The sequence below is a fragment of the Platichthys flesus genome, chromosome 11 (genome assembly GCF_949316205.1).
Source record: "Platichthys flesus chromosome 11, fPlaFle2.1, whole genome shotgun sequence".
In the NCBI taxonomy this organism is placed as follows: domain Eukaryota; kingdom Metazoa; phylum Chordata; class Actinopteri; order Pleuronectiformes; family Pleuronectidae; genus Platichthys; species Platichthys flesus.
This window is the reverse complement of record NC_084955.1, coordinates 10045158-10066577: the sequence shown is the minus strand read 5'-3', so window position 1 is coordinate 10066577 and position 21420 is coordinate 10045158. Positions and strand designations below refer to the sequence as shown.

At 40.0% G+C, this 21420-nt stretch overlaps 1 protein-coding gene across 7 annotated transcripts in view; it reads left to right on the top strand.

The window, feature by feature from the left end:
• The window catches only part of cobl (cordon-bleu WH2 repeat protein), a 50948-nt gene that overhangs the window by 15524 nt on the left and 14004 nt on the right, over positions 1-21420 (top strand). For 4 of the 7 annotated variants that reach the window (XM_062398495.1, XM_062398499.1, XM_062398493.1 and 1 more), the window contains 7 exons: positions 260-470; positions 3005-3233; positions 3937-3981; positions 4650-4738; positions 5019-5090; positions 10105-10269; positions 19216-19777. In XM_062398495.1, coding sequence (XP_062254479.1) covers positions 260-470; positions 3005-3233; positions 3937-3981; positions 4650-4738; positions 5019-5090; positions 10105-10269; positions 19216-19777 — 1373 coding nt within the window. The remainder of the gene's footprint in view (positions 1-259; positions 471-3004; positions 3234-3936; positions 3982-4649; positions 4739-5018; positions 5091-10104; positions 10270-19215; positions 19778-21420) is intronic. The other 3 variants (XM_062398496.1, XM_062398497.1, XM_062398498.1) reach the window with 3 other exon arrangements.

The following is a 21420-nucleotide window of genomic DNA, read 5'->3' as shown; positions in this document are numbered from 1 at the left end:
AAAATGGCTTAGTAAATTCCTGTCCTTTGTGTCTATCTTTCTTTCTAAGCTCATGTGGTTTGTTGTATGACATTATTACTATTCTCTGTACCGGAGCTTAACTAGGCGGGTGTTGTAACCCTATCTTCTCCCATTCCTCTGCCTCTCTCTTTCTCCCTTACTCCCCATCTCTCGCCTCTTTCTTCAAAACTCCCTCGTCCCCCCCCCCCTCTTTCACTTTCTCTCTCTCCTCCCTTCCCTCGGTTTCTCCCTCCCTCAGTAAGGCGCTGATGGACCTACTGGTCGAGCTCTGTAGCCGACACCACCTGAATCCGGCACTGCACACCCTAGAGCTGCTTTCGCCCGAGGGTCACCCTCTGGGGTTCAAGCCCAACTCTTTGCTGGGTTCCCTCAACGTGGCCTCTGTCCTCATCAAGGAAAAAGTCTTGGAGGAGAAAGTGGTGCGCAGACCAGCGCCTAAAGTGCCAGAGGTGAGTGACAGAGGAGCCTGGTTCTGTGATCTGGATGTTCTTTGGATTTTTTTACGTGTCAAACAATATTTAAAACCTGCTTAAAGGTGCAGGAATATGCTTGGCCTGGATTATTATGTGTTTGGATTGCAGAGACATTACTAATATATTTCAACTAATAAGTGCAATTAGAAAAACACAAGTCAGATAATGAGAACCAGGAAAAAAACATCTCCAATATGCCCATGTTTTGTTGTGTGTTACGTATGAAGCTCTCCCGAGATGCCTGAGAAAGAGATTTTCCTTTTTTATAATAGTTGTACGGTCTGCATTGACCTTACCTAGAATCCCTGTATAATATCCGTCCCTTCCCTCTCCACCTTTTACCACTAACTGCTGGCAGAAAGCAAGGCCAGTGAAACCTGTAAGGGCCCATGCTAAGGTAGGAAGCCAGCTGGGATCAAACTGGCCAAGCATGACGTTGGTGTCAGTTCTCCCTCTTTTTTATTTGCGTGCCATTTCATCCATCCTTTCCCCTATATTTAATTTCTATGTGTTTATCCAGCTCACTTATCTATCTGAACTTATTTTTTCAACTGAGCATTAGCCTCTCTGTCTCGCCTCTTTTCTTTGGCTTCTCTCTGTTCTCCTCCTACAGTTTGAATATTTGATGAGTGCCTTACCTTTAGTTACCATGCATTATTTGTCTGCTCTTCTTAGGGCTCACTGGCTGCTCTCTCTCCCTTTGACCCTATGTGGCCTCAGGCCAGAGACTGACACTATTTCACACGCTGCCGACAGTCATCCTGTCATGCCACCATGTCTGCTCATTTTACCACCACCCTCAGCAGTTAAAATACACACTTGAAATACTGTGTGCTTTATTCCCACCTCATTAGATTTGCTCAGATAAAACTAAGTAGCCTCTAAACTTTTTTAAATCCTTCCCTTGTGAGGACTGTAATGTTTTACTTTTGTTGCACCTGTTGAGGAGGTTGAATCAACTTAATAGTAGATATATTTAGAGCTGTTTCTAATACTTGATGTATTCTCATTATATGAATGTGTTGGACAAAAAACTGTATTCATTATGAAAGATGAATCCATTCATCCATTATAAATGCCAAACTTGAATCGAAACCATGAATCCTGCTGTAAGGCAACCATGTAAAATAACTTGATTGGGTAAAATGTAGTACAATCAACATAATTATATTTGTATACAGTATAATTTACTGGAAAATGAGGATTAAAGATCACCAGGAATAGAAACCATGACAAAACAAACCGACAGTAGTCGGTATGAGTATTTCAATGATATTTGAATCCTTTATGTGACACTACTATAAACATTCAACTTATATCAACCTTTTTAAATAGGATTTAATGAATGCAATACACTGTTTGTAGACCCTTAACAAAGCTACTCACTTTTTGGTCAAACACTTTCATGATGGTTTTTGATAGTGACTAATTCTTACATCTCCCAGGGTATAGCAGGTATTTCTTACATGTCCAGACTGATATATATTGCCACTGTTGGCACACATCTTATACACACCCAAGACAATCAAAAGCCCTCTCCCTTATTTTGCTCCATCAAAGGACTATATCTCCTGACCTGTGAGTTAAAAATGCATATTCTTCCCTATGCTCATTCATGCTCAAAGGAAGGAAACCATTCTGGCTCCTCTTGTCATATTTCAATAACAATGCTGACTGTCAAACTAATGGATAACTGTAAAATGATAAGACCTTGGCAGAAGCCTGCACCCTAAGCACATTCCAGTATTCCAAGCCCTGTTCCCTGAAGTAATGCATAACTTTGCAGGCCACTTAACTTGATATACAGAAGCCACTGGAGGGCCACCAACTGAAGAGCCATTTTTAAATTCTTTAGCCTCTTGACTCCAGAGTGGACTGTGTGTTTTTTCAGAGGCTTATGAAGACCACTTGTGATAAAGCTTGCAGTACACAGTGCCACATCCGTCTTTTCTTCATTACAGGACTCTATGTAGTGTTGTGGGATTGACTAGGTAACTATCTGTTGTTACATAAACACAGACACTATCTCAAGCCTATTAAATGATAGAATTTCTTTCAGCCACCAAACTTTAACCTTGAGTTACTCATTACTGAAGTGTCTTCACTTATGTGTCTTTCTCTTCCTCTGCTCTCACCTTTAACATGCGTTTTGTTCTTATTTCATAAAACGATTAAAGATTGAGTTAATTTCAGGTAAAACATTGTACTGTTGTAATCTTTTAACACTTAATATTCATAGGGCAACTCAATTCAGTTTACCTCTTCTGTCTGGTCTGTCAACATTTTCATTGTTGTTACTGCTTAAAAGCTCAAATCTATCGTCTATATATTGTCTGCTAGGCCACTCAGTATGCTCTGATTATTATTATACTTCCGTTTCCCTTTCTGGTCCACTGGAAAAAGGAGTTTTCTTTTTTAAGAAAATCCTGTTGCAGAATGAGAAAAGTGTGTCCTCATTAGCCAGCTGTTAGACACTGATTTTTTGTTCTATTCTCCCCCGTTTGTGTCAGAAAACAGTGCGTTTGATGGTGAACTACCACGGCAGCCAGAAGGCAGTGGTACGGGTCAACCCGTTGGTACCACTCCAGGCTCTGACACCAGTCATCTGTGACAAGTGTGAGTTTGACCCTGCTCATGTCCTGCTCCTGAGGGACGGCATCAGTCGACGCGAGTTACCGCTGGATAAATCTCTGACAGAGCTGGGGATAAAGGAGCTCTACGTACACGATCAAACTCTTGGTAAATATCCTGTTGTTGAGTTTTAATTATTGAAATAGTCAATTCATCTAGGCATGTATCAATACTCCTCTACCTATCAGAGCATTACCGACTGATAGTCAGGAAATTAATATTACCCCCAAAGCAATTAGCTTGTGCTAATAGCATGGTTCCCATGAGCCCCCGATATTCATAAAGATGTTTGGATTTAAGAAAAAAAAGACTGCTGTGTTGGGCCATGAAGAAATATAAGTTTTTGCGGTGTTTCTGACTCTGTTCAGGGTTTCAATGTTAAGTGTATGTCAAAACTTATCTAGTGGGAAGTTAAATTATGGTGTAAGACTTGGTGTTATTGTTCATCACCATGGTAACAGTCCACACCCAGTTATCCTTCTTGTCATTGTGTGTGATCTGTGAGGAAAGACTGGTGGTTTATGGTTTAAGCAGTAACATTTTGAACATAATGTAATTTATATGGGCAGATACTATTACACAATGATTATATCTTGGTTTTAACATCTTGCAGTTATTATGAAGGACATGATATCAAATGAAAATATTTAAATTGATTAGACTATGTCACAGTAGTAGTATATAAACTACTAATGTTTTTCAAATCTCTGGTTAAATTCTACCAACAGTGTTGTCGTGCAAATTCAGTAACACAATCAGTTCTTTAGTTAGTACGACTGAATATGTTCTGACACCTTGTCATGTTTTACAGTTCTCCTGCATAAAATGGCCTCTGCTCCTGTTCTAAACTACTCAGGTATTAGTCATGCTAAGTCGTGTCTGTGTTGCTGGTTCCACTCAAATCCATGTAGCCATTTAACCCAATGGACTCCTGCTTGCTTATTAACCCCCTTATTTAATGCGTTTAACATGCGTGTTTGCTTTTTAGTTGTCTGCCTTCAAATAATAAATTAGTCAATGTAATAATATTACACATGCTAACATCATCAATGGGTATCCACTTAAATTGATTTATGATTAACTCACCTTTACATTTTTTTAGAAGCCAAACAACCCAGTGATATAGGTCTGCGATGTTCTTAATGGTTGGCTGACCTTCTCGCTCTGTCCTCAACCCAAGTGTTATCTTGACACCTACTTATTTACTGCTTTGTTGACTGTAAAGCTGGAGAAATATATAAAGCCACAGCGCCCTCTGCTGAGGAAAATCAGTAAACACAAACAAGTGTTTTTAGACGATATATAGCTATAAGTATTTAGCTATACAAGAAACAGACATTTATTGTCTGTTTGAGTGAAGCAACTTAACTGGAATATGTTTAAGTGTGAATATTGTTGTTCACCTAATTCATCTGTGCATGTAAGGACAGTTTGCCTCTCACTGCTTCTAAACTCCTCATAAAATGTTCCCAGCATGACCCTTAAGTCCTTGCTTCTACGCTCATTTAACTCTTTTTTTTGAAGACTCCATTCGCTCCAGTACCACAAGTCTGGGTAAAGCAGAGAAGAAAGGCCTCCTGGGTATCTTCCAGTTCAGCAGGAGGAAATCCAAGGTAAGACTCCACGTTGCTGTTTTTGTTTTCGGCTAAATGTGTTTTTTTAGCCGCAGTAATACCTGAGAATGACTGAATAAGATAAAAATGAATAACTGACCACAAAGTTCAGGTGGGATTTATCTGCACAATGATAGTTTTTTAACCACAATATTGTACAAACTAACATGGGGGGGTGCATGCCAGTGAGGCTTATTCCTATTGATAGCTGAGGCAGGATTAATGCATGATGCAACTGGACTGTTGAATGCTGCATGTGAGCTGTGCCTTCCGTTTGCAGACGGGGGATACATCTGTGGACATGGATGACTGTGATGATAAAGTAATTCAAAATACTGACACACAACCCAATGTAAGTATTATTGACGCATCTCAAAATGTCCAGATAAGTTAAATCAAAGTGGGATTTAGTTTTATTGTTAAACGTTAAACGAGTCTCTGGAGCAATCCACTCATATCATACAGGTGGACCTAATAATAGTTTGACGAATGTGATGTGATGTGTCAAAAAATGTCAATCACATTTTAAAATAATTTAAATACCAAAAAACTTCTGTTTACAGCTGGTTAAATTTTGTGGGTTCATAATGAAAAACTAATTCTAACTCGAATGTTTTTGTTTAATCAGTTCAATTTTAATCATGACAGCAGTTGAATCATTAGTAATTAGATATTAGATGGTATAATAAAAAACAAGAAACGATTCATGTAAAAATCCTGTTCATTGAAAATAGAGAAGGCTCATATAGCTTGCTCTCATGTTTGTGCCAGTACTAATAGTAGCTAATAGGCCCTTGTAAAATTTGATTGTTAGGTGTTATGTGGGCTCATGTCCTCCAGAGGGCAGCATCCGTCCTCAAAAGGTTAGATGTCTGTTCATCACAGGCCAAAAGAGGAACAGAGCTGCTGCAGTTCTGGCTCCCACTCCCTTTTCTTTTCTACCTGGGTCTGCTGCCTAATATAGTGGCTTTAGATAACACTGTTGTATTGTGATGTAGCTCTTATCCAGCAGTCATCATGAATGAGGTAGTGTTAAGTAAGTACTGATCCATGATCGGTGACCCAGAAAGATCGGCCATAAATGATTCAACTCAAACCACCCAAAAGTGTTTCTGGCTGGGAACATCAAAACTAAATCACCTTTTAAAATTTACTTCAATGCTCAGATAGAATTTTTTGCGTATGTGTGTTTTTTTTTGTGTGGGATGTGCATCCATGTTGAACCAGACGTACATTTTGATGCCGCATTAAGCAACTATCCATCTTTTATATCTATAACTCAATCACACTAACTCAATTTTGAAGCCATGGAGCTCAGTTGAGCATCAGCTATCTGGGGCTCACCTCAGATCAATATGCCATTTGATTTTATTAGCTGGAAAAAAGCACTGCCTGGTCCCCCCTCATGTTCACTTCACTCGTTCTGTGAAATTCAAAGCCCCTGGTTTAACTCCTCCATCCTTTCCCTCTTTGTTTGCTGTGTTGTTGAATCATTTTTAACAATCTCTCCTTCCTTGTGTAAGCTCTCTGTGTGCTCTTCTTCATCCTCTGTGTTTTGTATGTCTTCATCAGATACTTCTGACAACATATCTCACCTCAAAATATTTCTTTAGGATTTGAAAAAAACCAGCAGCAGTGAACAAAGACAGTGAACAGAAAGTGTGTGTGTGTGTGTGGGGGGACATGACAAGACATCAGATCTAAAAAAATGTTTCGTTATTTGCTTTGATTTGAAAGTTTAGAATTTATTCTAAACACTAAAAATATATCTGAGACACCGAGAGCTAAGTTCTATTTAATTATATTGATATTTCTCATCCGTGTCTGTCTCTTTCCACTGGGATTTAAGGCAGCTGGGCTTTTTCTCTCTGATATGATTGTTTCTCAGTCAGGGACTGTTATCAGACCACACACATGCATTTGTGCACACAAGCTCACACACACACATACTGTGTTATCAGCCTGAAGGCATCAGATTACCTTACCTTGGCTACATTAGCACTAAAAGCTCAGCCTCTTATCTCTAATTGTTCATTAGGGGCTAATCGACTGTGTGTGTTTGTGTGTGTCTGTGTGTGTGTGTGGTCTTGAAACACTAACATGGTCAGAGAGCATCATGTTATACAGCCATGCTGCTTCTGACATAAAATAGGGACATTCATGCTTGTTTATTCTCTTCTTCTTTTTGAGATTGAATAAAACCAAAGCCCATATTTACCAATGACATCGATCTTTGATAACTTAGGGTGGACATTTTTAAATGTAACCAACCATTATTGTGTCTTTTACCTTCGAAAAGGAGATCTAGTTCTCCTCGTTCGATATAATGTTTAGGAGTATTCTTCTCCCTCTGAAGTGAGACAAAGTGCGATTCTGACATTTTTGAAATGCCATCAAACACTGTGACTATCATTTTCATATTTACATTTGTGGTTTGTAGTGGGATTAGTAAGGCATTCTCCAGAGATGCATTGCTTTAATTATGTCCCCTGGCGATGCAGAGGCTTAATATTTTCCTATAAGGTTACTCACTTAGAAAATTTGGGCGCACCCAGAGCTTGGGTTCCCTCAAGTGCTGGAGTGCATTTGCTAGTATTTTCCTCTCTGGCTGTTTTGACAGATTTTTGATTTTTTCACCAAGGGGAAAATGTCGAAAAGAGAGGATGGGGAAGTCAGACAGAGTTCATGTGAATTTTCTGCTTTGAACGCTTTATTTTTGGGGAGGTGAGAAACAAGCTCCTTTTTTTTTTCAAAAGATGGAAATGGCATCAATCTTTCACTTCAAACATTTATTTTTTTGTTCTGTCAACCTCCACATACCCCCCCGCCTTGCTCTTACCCCTGTCAGTCACAGTGTGCAACGCGTTGACTTGAACATGTCCCTATTTTGTGTTTGCAATTAGTGTGATTTATACATATTTGTATGTGTTTTTAATGAATCACAGAAATAATAAAAGGCCCTTTCATCTGGGGAAAAAAAAATATTAACATCTGCTAACATCTGGCTTTTAGACACAAGTTCTAATGGGCTCCACCTCCAATTGGCAGGATTTGAAACATGACATACTGGTGAACTCGCAAACTTGGCAAGCTAGCTAGGTGAGAGAGCACCTCAGCTTTCGGTGCGTTGGTGACGTCGAACATGATTTACCAGGGAAAAAGAACAGAGAAGCAAACTCCTCTGCTGGCTGAGGGGAAGGAGTCAGTCACCTTTTTGCAGGTCTACCCATGCTTAAAAAAACTAATCTTGGTGTAAAGCTGTATTTGGTAACCTTGGTTATTGCTTAGATGGAAAACTAAGCTTCAAACCCTGAAAAGGAGCAAGGGTACAGAAAGTAACAGTTTCCGTCCCCTGTAACTCAACTCACGTTGCAGAGTGAGCTTAAGGTCAAATAGATTCTTTATTTAAAGATGAAGGGTGAAACGGTAGTGTTATTCTGGATGTTGTGTCTGTCCTCCAACCTCTTTCCAGTTTGATAATCTACTGTCACACGATACAACAACACTCACTCTAAGTTTTTGATATAATGGGGACAGTTTCTGGATATAAACGGTTATAAGTGGCTGAAGTGCTCCCAACAGATTTGTTTACTAGCATAATAGTTTTCATGCTGTAAGAATCAAAATAATCAGAATGTGAAAAAAGCTGTAAGCCTACTGGACTTCTCTCCTCAAGGCTTTTCACAGAAGTATTGTTCTTTTCCCAGACCCACCCCACTGTGAGATGTTATAACTTTGGGTCCAATTAATTCTAATGATCTGAACTTGCTTTATATCCAGGCATTGTCTGAATGCATCAATTAATCTGCTTTTAAACATTACTTTTCTGAGAGCACTGGGGAGGCGGTGTTGATTTCCCCCGTTGTGCCAAAGCTCTGTACCAAGCTGAGCCATGACGAGGTTCAGATATTCAGGAGCACTTTGGGCTCTCTTTGATCAAAAGTATTGAAAACTATTTTTCGTACTAATGCCTTAAGTCAGGAGCAGCGACCCTTTGAAAATATGTATGCTCTTTTAACTCCGTCAAATAAATGTTGCAATAACTGGTGTGACTGAAGAATGAACTTTACCTTCCAAAACATACAGAGCCGATTGCATTTGCATGTGAAACTTTTAAACTTCTGAACCCTACTAATGATGGCAGTCCATCCTGATATGAAATTAATTTGTATAAAAAAGTAATTATTATATAAAGCTTTAAATCAATCCTTGAATTAAACTCTGCCGGTGATGTGATTTCTGTCACTGCTTTTGTTGTATGGTCATTACCAAGATATGTAAATCAGATAAACATTCCATAAACACTCCAAAGCAAAGGAGTTGGAAAACATTAACCAAACCATCGGCTTTTTAATTCATCTGCATTCATATGCAGATAGCTGGTAATAGAGATTAGCCAAAATGTCGTTGGGACCTACAACACTTACAAAAGGTATCTGTTTGTGTTTTATGTAGAGAAATATTTCACTTGTGTGGAGTTTATGTACTCTTACAGTGTATGGCGTAAGGAAGATAGCCTACTAGGCAACATCTAACAATTGGGTTTTGTTAAAAAAGGTGATTTTTCATATTTAATTCAATGTCAAATCTGTTAATACATATATTTACATGTGTTATTCCTCAAGGTTTATTTAGTCTCCTCCATTTTGCCCGCCCTCTACAAAATGGAATTTGTGTTCAGCCGCAAAACATATTTGATAACACAGCTTATAAAGTTTTGTATATAGTTATACTCAGTGTTGTGAGCAGTTCACACTTAAAATGAACTAGTTCACAGTTCAGTTCATGCAGATGAAAATGAACAAATTCACGTTTATTCGTTCCATTTTTTATTGGGATGATTTATTTGACAAACTTAAGATCATGTGTTTAGTTATGAATCGATGGTGTCGGATCTTCTCTGCGTGTCCCCGTTCACTTTAACACTGAATCCCTAGACTGTGGGCGTCACGTCTTGTGTAGTACTGAGCCAAAAATGTTGCAATAGTGATGTCTGGAAGCACAGGCACACACATTTTCTCTCGCTACTGGTATTTCAGATGATGGCCTGATATGATGATAATAAAAAAATAAGCAAGAGTGAACGTTACTCATGTTCATCATATGAAAACTGATTCGTTCAGGTCATTGTATACGAAAAATATAATTGTTCATGCACCTCATGTACAGGGAGCGACTGCAGAGGGGCTGTAGAGCCACATGCGTCTGCAGAGCCTCAGGTTGCCTGCCCATGGTTTAGAACAAAATTTGTATGTGTTTTGATCATCTTAACTTGTGAGAAAATAGACTGCAGACTCCTCTACAAGTAAATGTTTGTTCATATGCGTACATACATATTTAACTTTTATTCTTGATTTCATCCACAGCGTGTGTCCAGAGTATCCAGTGTCGAAGATCGTCCCATCACCATGGCCCAGTCTCAGTCGGTCACGAATATGTCAAGGATGGCTGACATCAAGAAGAGACGGGCCCCAGCACGACCAGAGGCCCCAACACCTATCATGGGACATGCTGGCTTTGAGGGATATCAGGTGGGGAGATTAAAAAGCGTAGCTAAATTTCATGAGTGAAATGATGTCGTAGTCCATCTGAAATCAGCAATCTGTTTGACACAGCCTTTACTTTGAGTATTTTGACCTGAGATTCAACACCTTAGGGTCATGTTGACCTGTATCGTCTACACTAGAGCAACAGCTCCCTGCAGTCTCATTATAGTGTTATGGCGGCATGCTGGGAAATGTTGTTTAGCAACCAACATCCTTCCTCCCTCCCTGTGATAATAGCTTTTGTTTATTTGGAGGAGCTAGTGTTCTTGAAGCTGAAGCTTGTTATCGAGAGGAAACTTTGTTCTCAGGACCGAACGGAGAATGATGTTATTCTCTTTAGCTTGATTAACTGAGCTGAGTTGAGCATAGAGGAGCAGAAAAACAATTCTGGGAAATGTGTGATCTGAACTGTAACTTACTGATGATGCTACGAACGGCAGCATGAATGATCTGATCCGCATTATGTCTTGATCTTGGAAAAAAACTCTAGAAGTTAAGCATTGAAAGCAAACTGGCAGAAGGTATGAAAATAATTCCAGTAAAACGGACCAGGCTTAATTTTTAGTCCAAGTGTATTCATGAAGAAGTTATCTGAAAACTAACAAGCTCAACCATTATCTTTACATTTTAGTTTATAACTGTAGAATTGGATTAACAGTTCCAGAGTTACCAGTGGACCATTTGAGATGTGTAGTGTTCAGTGTTATGTCCCTTCCCCTATTATTAATGTGTAATATTTATTGTTTTCCTTTAGTGATTGTGGTCATTGTGACTCGACTAAGGAGTTCCTTATTGCTACTGTGATTATTTCTAATATTGAAATGTGGTAGTGCTGAGGGAGATGGTAATGTCCTGCCCTTGTCAAATTAAGAGTTATGACACCAGGGCTGAAATACTGAGAAGCTACTGGGAGTCGCAAGAGCAGCTACACATAACCGGAGTTGGGAAGGTCATCTCAGGACTTAATGACTTATCTAAGAAGAGATTTATCCATCTCGCTCTTATAGCTTTTTTGAACCGTCTCCATGGCTGAACACAGGAGTCTCATGTATATTCATGCGTCTACACGTTGCAAGATCATGTTGTGGTGCAGGACACCTCTCATGTTTCACTTCTCTGTTTCCTGGTGTCGCTTGTTGAGGACATGATGCTGATGTGTTTTTCTGGTCTTCTTTACAGTTCAGCTTCAGGTCAACAAGTGATAGAGATTTCATGCGTGTATTCCACAGTAATAACAGAATAGCAGCAATTCTGTAGAAAGTGGAAGTCTGGATTTCTTGTGCTATGTGACTGATCTGAGGACACAGCAGAAGTGTGAAGTGTTCAAAGATTAACAGCATGTTGGCCTGTGTTTGTTGTGAAAATGTGATTAAAACTGATTTAGCTTCATGAGAGTAAAGGGTGTCAGAGCAGCCAGGTTTTATCAGGACAACATCCCAGGGGCATTGGCATTAAAGAGCGTTGCATGACTTGGTTCCGTAGGAACAATTGTGCATGTCTAATCAGATCAAATCCAAATCCAAGTTGTACTTTCTCATGAAATTTGGCATTGCAGTTGCTGGAGGTGGTATTAATATACAATGGGGGGAAAAAACTGGCACACGTTGCTTGTCATGAGAGAAACACATCATCCTCAGCAGGTTCAGGCTCCAGTGAAAGCAGATGTCACGCTATACTTCTTAGAATACAATAGTGCAGACGCAGGTTTGTTCACAGGGGATGGGCTGGAAGTGGGCCAGCTCGTTTGTTTTTATAGGGTTTTTATGTTTGTTGGGATTTGTTATTCGCTTCGAACACTCCCACTTCTGCATCATGCTACCTCACCTGACATCTGTGTGTGCGGTTAAGAAAAGGCATATGTGTTTGTGCGTAATTGAGGGAGAGCAGGATTAGGCAGAGAATAGCTGGTCATATGAGAACGGCTTCCCATGATGACTTCCCTCTTCACAGACCTCCCTCTGCGCTGAACAAGCTTAGGTGGTCAACTAATGGTGGCTTATAAGATGCAGTAATGGACACTGACATGGTAATATAAGCTATTGGGATGATGAGATTGTTATAATGAAAGTAAATGCCTCAAATGTCCTTTGCAGAGGCCGAGACAAAATATGAGCGGTCATTAAAATCATTAGGAATATGGTTAGGCTAAAATCATTCACAAAATTAAGGTCAGCAGCTGAAAATGAATGAAAGCTTAAAACCTAGCCGGTGTTTCCCATGTGACTGTGGCTACCCTATCCTAATTAATTCCTAATGAATAAAAAAAATGTCACTCTATATTTTCACTCATTATACGATAAGAGATCTCTGGCTTGGTGTGTTGCTCCGTTCCTGCATCGTATAGCTGTGTGCAGCACTATTTGCAGTGAAACTACTTCACCCCTACTACCGACATAGATTGAATGAATTGTGTGGGATACGCTGCCTTAGCCTTATGCTTAACCGTCATGTAAACTTGTGTAAAACTCTTTTTTAAGTACAGCAACATACACAGTATTAATTCGATTTTTCTTTTTACATATTATAGATTGTTGTTAAGTTATTGTATTTCTGAAACAAGAATTTCGCTGAAGAGGATTATTGATCCTTTCCAATGTCTGAGAAACAGTTTTCTTTACACACAGTAGTCAAAATTGTAAATAGCAAATACGCTGGAGACAGATGAGACTTTTCCAGGAATAGTGTGTAGTTGTCTTCAACTGTAAGAGAGTCAGATGTTTTCATATGCTGGAGTTCATCGTGGAGTCAAGCGAAGTTTGCAGTTTTGTTTCCTCAGCTTAACATCAACAATCTGGGTCTGTCTTTATGAGAGCAGCATTGAAAAAAAAAAAAGTGTTTTGGAACATTGAGTTCAGAGAAACATGAGGGGGGGTGACCTGTGGCGATAGGTAATCTGTTATTGTGGTTCGGAAAGGAAGCCGTGTCTACATAGCCTGTTGCGATAAAGGAGTTAAAACATATTCTCAGCTGGCTGCTTCACTGCTGAGTAACAGGAGGTGCTTCTTGATTCTTCTCTATGCATTTGTACACTTGTGCTCAAGTATGTTGTGTGTGCAGGAAGAGTGAAAGATGGAGACAGAGCAAGTGAAGCAGACAACAGGAGGGTGTTTGAAGAGCGAAAAAGGCACTGAGTCAGGTTATACAGACAGAAAGTATGTAAATAAGCTCTTGTGAGTTTTTAGACGTGTGTATTCAAGATGTGCCACATTAACAATGAATAAGCTTTTGGGTCATATCGGCGAAGTTGCATTGCAGCGTGAAACCAGGTTGGTAAGGCCTCAGCATCACCCTTACCTTGCAGAAGGACACAGCAGGGAGAAAGTTTAACAGAGGACAAGCAGTGTTAAGGAGTGTGAGGGAGTAATAAGATCAGTAACAGTAAGCAGGCTGTCTTTGAGTCTGTGAGAAAACCTTACCAAATGTCTTAAATGGATTACCTACAGTTAAATATAGACTTTCAGCTTTTATTGCACTTTCACTGCTCCCATATTACATTTTACAGAGACCTTTTTTAAATTTGTGCCACCAGACCACAAATTGAATTGGCTTGCTCTGCCTCAATTAGTCCCTTGATTGGATGAAATGTCAGCTTTACTATTATCCAATACAACACTAAACCTTGTTTCTGCATGTTGGTAGTATTTCTTTTAAAATGTAAAGACATGGATGGTAGATATAAGCTGGACAGCAGGAAACAGACATTTAATGATTTCACATCACATCTCTTTGGTAACACAAGTGAATCCTGGGAATTAAAGTTTGGTGACATTCAGCTGGAAAAACACAAAACGTACCATAGTAGTAGAAACACTGATGTATCTGACTAGGAGAAATCTTGTCAGATCTGATAAAGACTTAGCTGGCACAGCTCTTATCATGTTTGCAGCTCCAATTATGGCAGTTTGCAATACTATGAGTAAGTGTAGTTTTAGTCCATATATAATGTTTTCGTGTCTGGATGTTTTTGAGGTGTGTATGCCTTGTATGAATGCAGTTATGAAACCCTGCTCGCATGTTGAATGTTTTTTTTTGCACATGCTGTAAACCTGCCTGAGGTGTGTGTGGCTTTTGTTTGATCGAGCTGGCTGCCTTTTGCTGAGAATGTAGAGGGTTGATGGCAGAGGGAGGCTTGTTTTTCACATCGCTGTTAGTCCCCTGGTCTATTTGTGGTTAGATAGGCTGAGCCTCAGTCAGATAAGCGTCTGTGAGAGAACAAGAGAGCAAAACAATGGAAGGGGGAAATTAAAAAAAGCAGTGCAGAGACAGAGAGGAAGAATGTAAACCAGGTTTTTCCTAATGTGAGAGGTCAATAGAAGTTTGCAAGGATGTAAAAATGGATGTATACTTGTCTGCCAAACCTCTACTTTACCCATGTTTTCTCATGGAACAAACAGGTTCTGGTTTATCAGTTTGAAGCAAAGCGAAATGCTGCCAAAGCAAACAGGCAGCCCTGCCTCCCTCCATCCCTTATTCTTATATCCTTCTATTTTGAGAGCTGTTGTTTTCATGCATATGTACTACAGTTGAAACCACCAGGTGTTCCAGCTCTTGTTAGGCAATTCACTATTTTACATGTTACTCAAAGGGCCTTGGATTATTCAGATTGTATTTGAGATTTTCAGGGTCAATTACACTCACATACTGTCTATATACAGTTTGAGTCAATTACACCATATCCATTGAAGGTTAGTGATAACAAAAAGATTAAAAGTACTATATTTTTTGATGTATTGAATGGACCATTAGCTGCGATTAAAAAAAAAAAACTTTCACTGTTAGTTTTCTTATGAGTTGTTTCTTGTATCTCAGTAATGCCCTGTGGGATTTTTCTCATTCGGCCCAAACGTTCACTTGCTGTCAAGGATAAACTGATTTGATTTTGGTGGTCAAAGGTCAAAGGGACTTTGACCCACGAAACTCGCTTTGGCTGTAACTCAAGACTTATATGCTTATATGCTTATAGATGTAAAATAATCTGAGACGTCATTATGTGCAGAAACAACAGTTTTGTGGCTGTAACTTGACACCTTAACTAGAGATGTTTCAATAAAATGTTTCCCTTTCTGTGACAACTAACAGTACCTGGAATTAGGTCAGCTAAAATGTTGATATTCACTAGAATCCTATAAAACAAACACTTGCTGCTACTGCTCGATAAATATTATATGAATCTGGACAAACATGGATGCTAACTGTAACGTCATTGGTTGGTGGAAGTGTAAAGCTGTGAGCTGGTAATTTTAGTTTTTTCTACATTTACTCATTTGCTGTTTTGCCTCATGGATTTTGCCTTCATCATACACCTGCCTAGAAGAAACATAATAACTGTTTATATAAAAGTACTAGTGTCTTGTGTACTGTACACCTGCTCGCTCTTGTGGTTATGTTGCCTAAAGTGTACTCAAAGTAGTCACTATAAGCTGTTCTATTCTTACGCACTGACCTTGAAGATTGTGAAAGTGTGAGTTGGGGGCCAGGAATAGGGGAACTCGTCACCCTGCCATGCGGCCTATGTAGGACAGGATTTGTTTGCACTTGATGCTGTCAAAACACATCGTGTTTGACACCACCCAGAACAGATGGGACAAACAAATTAAGTGATTCTATTTTTGTGTCCATGTCTCAAACGGTTCATGGCGGCATCTGAAACGATTTGGAATTCAGTTATATTGCAGAATAAGTATACACTGTATATATTTCATTTTTTTAGAAGAAATGTAAAGTATTAACCTAGATGTAATTGAATAATGTCCTAATCATATTTTATGCTACGTTTCCTAGTCTGTCCTGATATTTAATGAATCAATGCTGTTATTAGTACAATACTTTTTATTCAGATTTCTCTAACACTTAACTAAAAACATATATGCTCATACGAACATGACCATACAATAAATTTAGGGAAAAGGTGAAGAAAACATAAAATTTCAGTGGGTTAGTGGGACAAGTGGACGACAATGGAACTGGGTCAGCCATGTGTCTCCTTATCCTCAGCTAGCCTCTTCCACGCCCCTCTTCTACACATGCATATTGTTAAGACTTTTAGCATGAAACTCTTTTCATCATACATGAACAGCCAGACACAGACAAAGACACACACACACACACATTAACCCTAACACACGCCAACTGTCTTCTAGCCTGACCTCAGTGCCCCGCGCAATGCTCAGACAGTTCAGCCGCTATTATTATCTGTGACACGCACATACAGACACATGCATCCGCACACACACACACACACACACATGCATTCATAGATGTACTCATGCATGCTGACATGCACAGGCACACACACACATACTCCATTTCACATTCCACATTAGCGCTGTAATGTTTCCCTGTTAAAAAGCCCCTCACCCATCAAGAGGCCTTCAAAACAACTGATGAATGGTCACGCCACCAGGTTGAAGCCTCCATGGGTGGCCCTATCTGATCAACATGCTCCAACATGGGGCCCTTCGCCTCTCAATCCATAGAGTGGGAAATTTAATGGACACACCAGACTGTCTTGGCATGGCCTTCTATACACGTTTGTGTAGAGGCACATTCCCTTAAAAATATACCCACTTTAACTAATTTCTCAATAGTTCTCTATTGAGCTAATACAAGTTTAAATTAGAAGAGGGATTTAATAATGAATTTTAACATTTGAGCCTGTGATAAAACAGTTTGTTAGGGAAATATAGGTTGCTCTATCCAAACTACTTGTGATTAGCGAGAGAGACATTTTTACTGCAGAGCATCTGTAGCTCAATAATAGATTAAACCAGTCTTCAGACTAAGCATCATTTATGCAACACAATCACTGCAGTGAACAGAAAAAGCTGTAATGAAGTTCTTGGTTTTGCTTTTGCTAGTTTCATCAACAAAGAAACAAATAGAATCACATTGTTATGGAAATTTAGAAGTCAGATTATCAGATTATGGATGTTGCTGTCCTTGCATCCTTTCTTAATCAGAAAGCAAAAACAAACTACTGCGGACTATCTCTTTTTTGTATAGTCTTAGTATAGGTGTGCCAAGATACGTTGTTTAAAAGTCTCTCACTGAGACCTCGTGGATATTCAATACACACAAATATGATGGATGAATCAGTCTCTTGTGATAATGACTAACTTTAACTTCCTAATGTCAATCCTAAATTAAATTTGCATTTTTAAATGGAAATGAAAGATGTGTATTTGTATTGATCATTCCACCTTCTTATGGTCTCATAGTGTGTCTTTAATAGTTAAATGTGAAAGACTGGCTTCATGGGGAACCTTCTGCTTTGGATTTATTGCAACATGACTTGATTGTGCCAGTACCTGACGACCCACAAGATACATTGACTGATCTTTACTTTGTTGTGACTTAGTGAGATCCCCCTCTGAATTGCAGCGATGCATGCACACAGCAACTGTTAAGGAAAAAGTGATCCTTTCTCAACACTGACCATGTATCAAGCTAATGAAGGTTTGAAAAACTGGAACAAATGTTAAATCAATTTCTAAAAAGCCTACATGCTGTGCTCCCAATCATGGCGCCAACAAGCCCATTAGAGCAGGACACACGTAACCCTGCAACCCTTTACAACCCTATAATCCATATACCCCGGCTCAGTCTTAGATACAAGATATACTGTTCCCCCCTTGTGTGTGTTTGTGCACTTGTGAGCATATGTGAGTGTGTATCTGTGCTCATACAGTCAGACAGAACAGTGTGTGTGCATCTGCATGTGTGTTAAGGCCAGAGCTCTCTTCCATTCATGGCAGGGCTTGGCAGTCTTATGTTTCACACTGCAGGGAACACACACAAACATACATGCGCACACACACGCACACACACACACACACACACACACACACACACACACACACACACACACACACACACACACACACACACACACACACACACACACACACACACAAATCCATCTTCATTGGCAAGTCAGTCATCCATTTCAGCTTCAACTTTGGCCCACATCACTGGTAAGACTGTATTCGTGTACCAGAAAGGGAAAGAAGCGGGAGACCACGAAGGAGAAAGACAACCAGTTGGGGGGCCCTAACATGCCATGCAGCGAGTTCATTGAGTTCACATGTGTGAATTTAGTTTCCCTGCAGAAAGGCAAGTTGGCCTGATTTCCTTCTTGTCCTGCTGCATGATGCCACCCCGCATGCAGCAGGACAAGGCATGTTCCCTGTAGTTAAGTAATTTGGATCTCTTGGGAAAAAGGTCAACTTTACTGTTCGAACCTGCCCATAGAACTTTTAAACTGACTCTTGGATCTTGACTTTAGAATAAATTGGACACTCTCCCACCTTGCATTGTCACTTTGTCTTTGCTCATTTTGCTTCAATTTGAAAACACCTTCTAACCACTTTGATATTGAAATGTTTTAGATATTTAGTTAGTTTAATATGTTGGTCTTTCCATCAAATTAATTTTATACAAAGCATTTAACTGTTTTAATATTATGAAACATCAATTGGCAGTTTTTTGTTTTTTTTTCAGTATCCCTGAATTAGGTTGTCCTCTGACAGTAATAAAGTAATGTTTGAAATAAAGTGAATGATACAGGCACACACATGTGTTTGTGCAGACACTTCCACCCTCTGATCTGATCAACAATAATAAGAGATAGAAACACAGCAGTAAAATACACATATCAATATGTATTATCACAAGAACACTGCATCACATTAACTGTATTACTGCCATTCGTTGATATGTCTTGTTGCAGGATAATGTTGGCACTCTGGTGGAATTTGAAGACTCAGACGCCTGCCAAAACTCCACTTGATTTAATTACTCAGTAGTAAACTCTACCTCAGTCCTGGCAGACTGAATTTACTGGCGGATTTATGGCTGGACCACACACACGCACACAAGGTGCTCACATTAACTTTCTACTGTCTCTCTCCTTCTCTTTCACTTGTTTTCTAGATGGGACTTGGCTCAGAAAGCCAGCAGAGGAAAAGAAAGGCTCCTGCCCCTCCTCCCACCCCAGCTTCGATCACGCCTGGCTCTGATGACATTTACGCCACCATAACACCTGCAGCTCTCCGCACCAAGGTGGCAGAGTCAGCTCCAGTCTCTTCTACCACTGTGATAGTGCACACAATAAAACCAGTCCCCTTGAAAAATGTAGCACAACCGGTCATCCCAACCGCCAGCTCCCCAACCCCAAGTAGCAGCACCACCGACAGCCTGGCCACCCATGATTCCAGCTCCGAAATCAGCCACAGCCTTGAAGACTCAGATGCTGACCTAGACCAGGCTGGTTCCTACTATAGCACACTCACCAGCAGCACAGCGAGCGGGTCTGTGCGGATGCAGCCCGCAAAGAAAAGCTCCAGCAGCAGGATGGAGGAATCAGAGATGTCGAGCAGCATGGCTGCCAAATCCAATCAAGAGGGGGCCTCAGCCAGCAGCTCCAGCTTGGAGACCGAGTCGGCTATCAACCTGAAACTGGATGAAGTCGAGAGCAACAGACACAGTGCAATGGGTAAATTACATACATTCAGCACAGCACATGCAAAAAACAATCCTGCACATGACTCAGACAAACTGTTGACTTTGGAAACTTCAGTTAAGGTTAAGGTTAAGGTTATTGAATTCAAGATGAGATAAAATAATCCATTATCAGTTCCACAAAGGGGAACTTTGCAGGAGGCACGTAAAGACCTGAGGACTTCCTGTGCAGCCCACTGGCGACACAAACACGTGTAAACTGTAGATTGAGATTCTTAAACAGCAGATTAGCAACAGGAACAATCAGTTTCAAGCCAGCTGATTCACCACCTATTCACACTACAGCACACCAAACATTTATATTCATCAAAGAAAATGAACTTGGCTGTTGATCCCTGAACTTATGACATTGACGACAAAACACTCGGTATGTTAAAGAAGGGAGACAGTCAGAAGTTGTCTGTAGAGTTTTCCTTTTGTTTCCTTCCTGTTTAAAATTGACTGCCCTGGAGAACTGAGCTGTCACACCGCAACAACATCTGAAACTTAAACTGTCAAAATTGACTTGGTGTGTGTGTTGGGGGGGATGTTGACACCTGTTATGGCGTAAGTTCAAGAACTAGCGGAGCTGGTTTTCATCATGCCACATGAGACAATACAGTCCTTGTCTCCTGCCCACGCTGATCAATCCTTCACGTTCTTATCTTTCTCTCTACCCCTCCCTCTTTCTCTATCCCTATCTTTATTTCTCTCATATTCATGCAGTCCGTTGCACAAACCTTCAAAGCAGGCAGATGTAAAGTCAGATGGATCCATCACAGATTTAAATGGGCTGTACTTGAACTTCTGCTGGCCTCATATTGATCTTTACATAACCTAGATCTTGCGCTGTAGCAAAGTGAGATTGCAGCAGAGGGCTGTTGTGTCTGACAGGGGCAGACATGAGAGACTTGCAGACCTTAGAAAAGGGATGAGAAAGGTGAGGGTACCAGAACAGAGTTCAGAGAAAGGAGCATGGGAAGGTTTTGGCAGCGAGATGACAGGGGTAGCAAGGTAGAAACAAGGGTTCTAGGTGGGTTTAAGAAGACGAGGATGATGGACAACCAGATTAAAGTAGGAGAAAGGATGAAGAATGAGGAGGTTTGTGCATTAGACAGGATAGAACAGACAGAATTGGGATCATTTATAAATGTATAGACCAAGCTATTTCCCTTTTTCTGTGTCCTGACACTCTTCTGACTGCGTCTTCTTCTCTCTCCACCTTCGCTTTGACTTTTTGCAGTGTCCCTCCGTTCCCCTCTGCATTGTGTTAGAAAGTAAAGATGTTTATTTATACAAAAATACTTTCAGTTCCAAAGCCAACTTCTCTCACAGCCATGCTTTTTGTTGTCCGACAGACAACCTCAACATCAACTTTTAAACTTTCACTTAGACTGTAGGATATGTTTCATTGCCATGCTGAGGACTCTGTTACACGTGAGCAGTACATATTTGTCAGCGAATAAATAGCTGGTATACATGTCGGGGCTAGACAGCTACACGTACAAGTATATAGTGGTGCCCTCATGCTTGTATAGACAGAAGCAGACATGTTTACAGTGCATTTATTAGGTTTCAGTTAGTCTCTCATTTATAAAGGTTTGTTTCAGCCTTTGATTTATGTAGGTTTTATTTAGC